Source organism: Xyrauchen texanus, chromosome 20, assembly GCF_025860055.1.
Source record: "Xyrauchen texanus isolate HMW12.3.18 chromosome 20, RBS_HiC_50CHRs, whole genome shotgun sequence".
NCBI classification, from domain to species: Eukaryota; Metazoa; Chordata; class Actinopteri; order Cypriniformes; family Catostomidae; genus Xyrauchen; species Xyrauchen texanus.
Genome location: NC_068295.1, coordinates 1692309 through 1698030, shown reverse-complemented (window position 1 = coordinate 1698030; position 5722 = coordinate 1692309). Strand labels below are relative to the sequence as shown.

Below are 5722 nucleotides of genomic sequence, written 5' to 3'. Positions count from 1 at the left end.
ACGGAAGCCCTGAACTGTTTTAGGTGTCTTAGGCTCAGAAAGGAATAAGACCTATTTTTTTTTTCTCTCTAAATGTGTTTTTGTTCTCTCTCTCTAAAGAAAAAAAAAATTATGTCCACTTTTTTTTTCTAAAACAAAATCAATTATTTTTCTCTCAATTATTTTTATTCTCAAACATTGTTTTTCCTCCTCTAGAAGAAACACATGAGAATCTGTTTTTTCTTGCTAGCTAACAATTAGCATGCGGTGTCGTCATCGGCCACCAGGTGTCACTATCAGTATGCATGAAATCTTACAAGGTGACAGATGACATCAGTGTTACTTCAGCTGTTGATTTATAGTTGTCTAATACTCCAACAAGAACGTTTTGCATATCTTAATCATGGAAAGAATATTAGCATATTATATATATTTTATATTCTTTGCTTATTGATATTATGCTTGAAGTCATCTATAATAAGAAGCAGTGCTATCATACTCATATATTCATTTATGCAATCAGTTTAATATATATTCATATCTTCACTTTAGTAAATTTTTTTCTAAATAACCATCCAGAAACAGTATAAAAAAATATAAATAAAAATAATAATAAAGTTTAAATAACTATCCAGAAACAATATAAAAAAAATATAAATAAAAATAATAATAATAATAAAGTTTAAATAACATCCAGAAACAGTATAAAAATAAAAAATAAAAAAATAATAATAATAAAGTTTAAATAACCATCCAGAAACAATATAAAAAAAATAAAAATAATAATAATAATAAAGTTTAAATAACCATCCAGAATCAGTATAAAAATATAAATAAAAATAATAATAATAATAAAGTTTAAATAACCATCCAGAAACAGTATAAAAATATAAATAAAAATAATAATAATAATAAAGTTTAAATAACCATCCAGAAACAGTATAAAAATATAAATAAAAATAATAATAATAATAAAGTTTAAATAACCATCCAGAAACAATATAAAAAAATATAAATAAAAATAATAATAATAATAAAGTTTAAATAACCATCCAGAAACAGTATAAAAATAAAAAAATAAAATAATAATAATAAAGTTTAAATAACCATCCAGAAACAGTATAAAAATATAAATAAAAATAATAATAATAATAAAGTTTAAATAACCATCCAGAAACAGTATAAAAATATAAATAAAAATAATAATAATAATAAAGTTTAAATAACCATCCAGAAACAGTATAAAAAAATAAAAATAAAAATAATAATAATAATAAAGTTTAAATAACCATCCAGAAACAGTATAAAAATATAAATAAAAATAATAATAATAATAAAGTTTAAATAACCATCCAGAAACAATATAAAAAAAATATAAATAAAAATAATAATAATAATAATAAAGTTTAAATAACCATCCAGAAACAGTATAAAAAAAAAAAAAAATAAAAAAATAATAATAAAGTTTAAATAACCATCCAGAAACAGTATAAAAATATATAAATAAAAATAACAAAAATAATAAAGTTTAAATAACCATCCAGAAACAATATAAAAAATAAAAATAAAAATAATAATAATAATAAAGTTTAAATAACCATCCAGAAACAATATAAAAATATATAAATAAAAATAACAAAAATAATAAAGTTTAAATAAACATCCAGAAACAATATAAAAAAAAACAAAATCCAATTTATAGCTGAAAATAGTTAGAATAATTTTTTATTATTATTTTTTATAAGTTTAAAGCTTTTAAATAAACTTTTGTCCATCAGATCAAAGTCAGGATTGGTAACCAACATGCCGGTTGTCGCTCTTTTGTTATTAAAAATGAAAAACAAATAAAACAAAGAAGACCCCTTTAGATCCTCATGATTGTGGGTATGTTGTTATATATATTTTTAATACACATTTAAATACACAGAAAACTTCTTAATATTTGTAATTTAACATTCATGATATTATTATTATAGATTTTTTAAATATTATTGAAAACCTTTTTTAAATGAATGATTAAGATGTGTACACTCACACGTACTAAAGGTGCAAATAAATTATTTTACTTGATGGTTACACCACATGAAATTTTTAAATTGAAGTCATTAAATAATGTATTTCTATTGTTATTGATTTATTATTATTAATTTGTATTTATTTTGTAGAAAATGCTATCAAATTCTTATAAAGTTTTTAGTCTCAACTTCCTGTTTCAGTGGCACACCCCAAAATTAAAGGCCTATAACTCGACAAAAAAACAAAGAGGGTCGGGTGTTTTAAAACTTTTATATTTTTTATTATATAGATTATGATAAATTCTGAGACTGAGAAACTGCTGAAAAATCAGTTGTGTTGATAAAAATGTGTTGATACGACAAAGCAATCAAAAGTTATAACATTACGAATATAATTGATCATAGTGTCCAAAAACATCTCCAAACAAATAAAAGATAATAATTGTACATAAGAACTAATTACACATGCAAACACAACAATGACTAAAGGTTTGCATAGCATGCAGACATGATTTTAGTCATGAGATTTCACAGAATGAGTTTCATTCTGTGTCATTTGAGTCATCATTGAGTCTGTGTCGTGTATTTGGCGCCATCTCCTGGTGGTCATATGTAACATTGTGCTTCATGTGGATTATCTAATGATCTATACATCTGATTATCTTGTGTGTGGACTCGTTTGAAAGATAATAACCTCCTCTAAATAATCATATGTGATGTTTTATATTCTGTTTATTTTGTTGTGAAGTTCTAAGCGAAAACGCAGCATATAAGCAACACCAACATAATTGTCAAAGACATATAATTAGCTTTTAGTCGCTATATTTTCGTCTGCGAGTAAAACAAATAGACTGGTTGTATTTTACTCTTTGAGAGCTTTCCAACGACATATGACACATGGATAGTTGATCAGTTTGATGTTTTTACCGATTGCAATGAGAACATGTGACCCTGAGAGAGAGAGAGAGAGAGAGAGAGAGAGACACAGAGAGAGATTATTTTGTGTGTACAGTAAATCCAAGTTAATTTCAATAGTGCAATAGTGACCTCAAAGCACATTAAACCAAAGATGCATAAATTAATTGATGAAAATAAGTTAATACGTCACATAATTTACACCAGTTACAAAGAAACTCTTAGCAAGCGCTTTTGTTCAGACTGCTGTATGTTTTCATTTATCAGGCGCTTTCTGTTCAACAGAGCCGAATACACGCAGAGATGATATCCATCATGTCTGACACCTCTTACATTACTCAGCCTACAATAATACATTTAACTTCTCCATTCAATTTGCAGCAAACCACAGAATCCATCCGACACAAATCTGATGATGAAGAGAATCTCATAGTAAATACTGATAAGTGTGTCGTCTGGGTGCAGACATGCAACAAAAAATATGTTTTTGTAAAGGTGAGTTGAGAAACAGAACGTGTGTGTGTGAATGAAAATGTTGTTTGTTACTACTAAAAGAAAGATTGCACAAGGCGCGGTGCTGGAAGTGGGCAGGTACTCACCGGATCACAGTACCTGCACTTCTATCATTTAATCGACAGATTACCGACAGTTTTTCTTGCATACCACCACTTCTGGGGCATATACTTCTGGGGCATATACTTCTGGGGCATATACTTCTGGGGCATATACTTCTGGGGCAGACACTTCTGGGGCATATACTTCTGGGGCATATACTTCTGGGGCAGACACTTCTGGGGCATATACTTCTGGGGCATATACTTCTGGGGCATATACTCTGGGGCAGACACTTCTGGGGCATATACTTCTGGGGCATATACTTCTGGGGCATATACTTCTGGGGCAGACACTTCTGGGGCATATACTTCTGGGGCATATACTTCTGGGGCATATACTTCTGGGGCAGACACTTCTGGGGCATATACTTCTGGGGCATATACTTCTGGGGCATATACTTCTGGGGCATATACTTCTGGGGCAGACACTTCTGGGGCATATACTTCTGGGGCATATACTTCTGGGGCATATACTTCTGGGGCAGACACTTCTGGGGCATATACTTCTGGGGCATATACTTCTGGGGCAGACACTTCTGGGGCATATACTTCTGGGGCATATACTTCTGGGGCATATACTTCTGGGGCATATACTTCTGGGGCATATACTTCTGGGGCAGACACTTCTGGGGCATATACTTCTGGGGCATATACTTCTGGGGCATATACTTCTGGGGCAGATACTTCTGGGGCATATACTTCTGGGGCAGATACTTCTGGGGCATATACTTCTGGGGCAGATACTTCTGGGGCAGATACTTCTGGGGCATATACTTCTGGGGCATATACTTCTGGGGCAGATACGTCTGGGGCATATACTTCTGGGGCAGACACTTCTGGGGCATATACTTCTGGGGCAGATACTTCTGGGGCATATATTCTGGGGCAGATACTTCTGGGGCAGATACTTCTGGGGCAGATACTTCTGGGGTAGATACTTCTGGGGCATATACTTCTGGGGCAGATACTTCTGGGGCATATACTTCTGGGGCAGATACTTCTGGGGCATATACTTCTGGGGCAGATACTTCTGGGGCAGATACTTCTGAGGCATATACTTCTGGGGCAGATACTTCTGGGGCATATACTTCTGGGGCAGATACTTCTGGGGCATATACTTCTGGGGCAGATACTTCTGGGGCATATACTTCTGGGGCATATACTTCTGGGACATATACTTCTGGGGCATATACTTCTGGGGCATATACTTCTGGGGCAGATACTTCTGGGGCATATACTTCTGGGGCAGATACTTCTGGGGCATATACTTCTGGGGCAGATACTTCTGGGGCATATGCTTCTGGGGCAGATACTTCTGGGGCATATACTTCTGGGGCATATACTTCTGGGGCAGATACTTCTGGGGCAGATACTTCTGGGGCATATACTTCTGGGGTAGATACTTCTGGGGCATATACTTCTGGGGCATATACTTCTGGGGCAGATACTTCTGGGGCATATACTTCTGGGGCAGATACTTCTGGGGCATATACTTCTGGGGCAGATACTTCTGGGGCATATACTTCTGGGGCAGGTACTTCTGGGGCATATACTTCTGGGGAAGATACTTCTGGGGCAGATACTTCTGGGGCAGATACTTCTGGGGCATATACTTCTGGGGCAAATACTTCTGGGGCAGATACTTCTGGGGCAGATACTTCTGGGGCATATACTTCTGGGGCATATACTTCTGGGGCAGATACTTCTGGGGCAGATACTTCTGGGGCATATACTTCTGGGGCAGATACTTCTGGGGCAGATACTTCTGGGGCATATACTTCTGGGGCAGATACTTCTGGGGCAGATAATTCTGGGGCAGATACTTCTGGGGCATATACTTCTGGGGCAGATACTTCTGGGGCATATACTTCTGGGGCATATACTTCTGGGGCAGATACGTCTGGGGCAGATAATTCTGGGGCATATACTTCTGGGGCATATACTTCTGGGGCAGATACTTCTGGGGCATATACTTCTGGGGCATATACTTCTGGGGCAGATACGTCTGGGGCAGTGGAGGCTCATCAGTTGAGGCTCCGCGTTTCTGACCAGAAGGTCGGGGGTTCAAGCCACTGTTGGGCCCTTGAGCAAGACCCTTGACCCTATCTGCTCCAGGGGTGACATATCATGGCTGACCCTGCACACTGACCCCAGCTTACATGTAAATGTATAGAACACAATGAAATCAAGTTGTGACAA

At 34.8% G+C, this 5722-nt stretch overlaps 1 protein-coding gene across 1 annotated transcript; it reads right to left on the bottom strand.

Moving 5' to 3' along the window:
- Window positions 1-3532: 3532 nt before the first annotated feature.
- LOC127660302 (uncharacterized) lies at window positions 3533-5507 on the bottom strand. Its single transcript, XM_052150439.1, has 2 exons — window positions 4447-5507; window positions 3533-4403 (listed from the first exon to the last, which is right to left on the bottom strand). Exons 1-2 carry the CDS (start codon window positions 5505-5507, stop codon window positions 3533-3535), a joined length of 1932 nt encoding a protein of 643 aa, XP_052006399.1.
- Between the last annotated feature and the right edge of the window lie 215 nt (window positions 5508-5722).

Excerpts from the sequence above, each read along its gene's own strand:
- LOC127660302 (XM_052150439.1), bottom strand. The coding sequence starts at position 5,507 with ATGCCCCAGAAGTATATGCCCCAGAAGTATCTGCCCCAGAAGTATATG. Across the intron at positions 4,404-4,446 it reads CAGAAGTATCTACCCCAGAA|AATATATGCCCCAGAAGTAT; the intron begins GTATCTGCCCCA and ends TATCTGCCCCAG.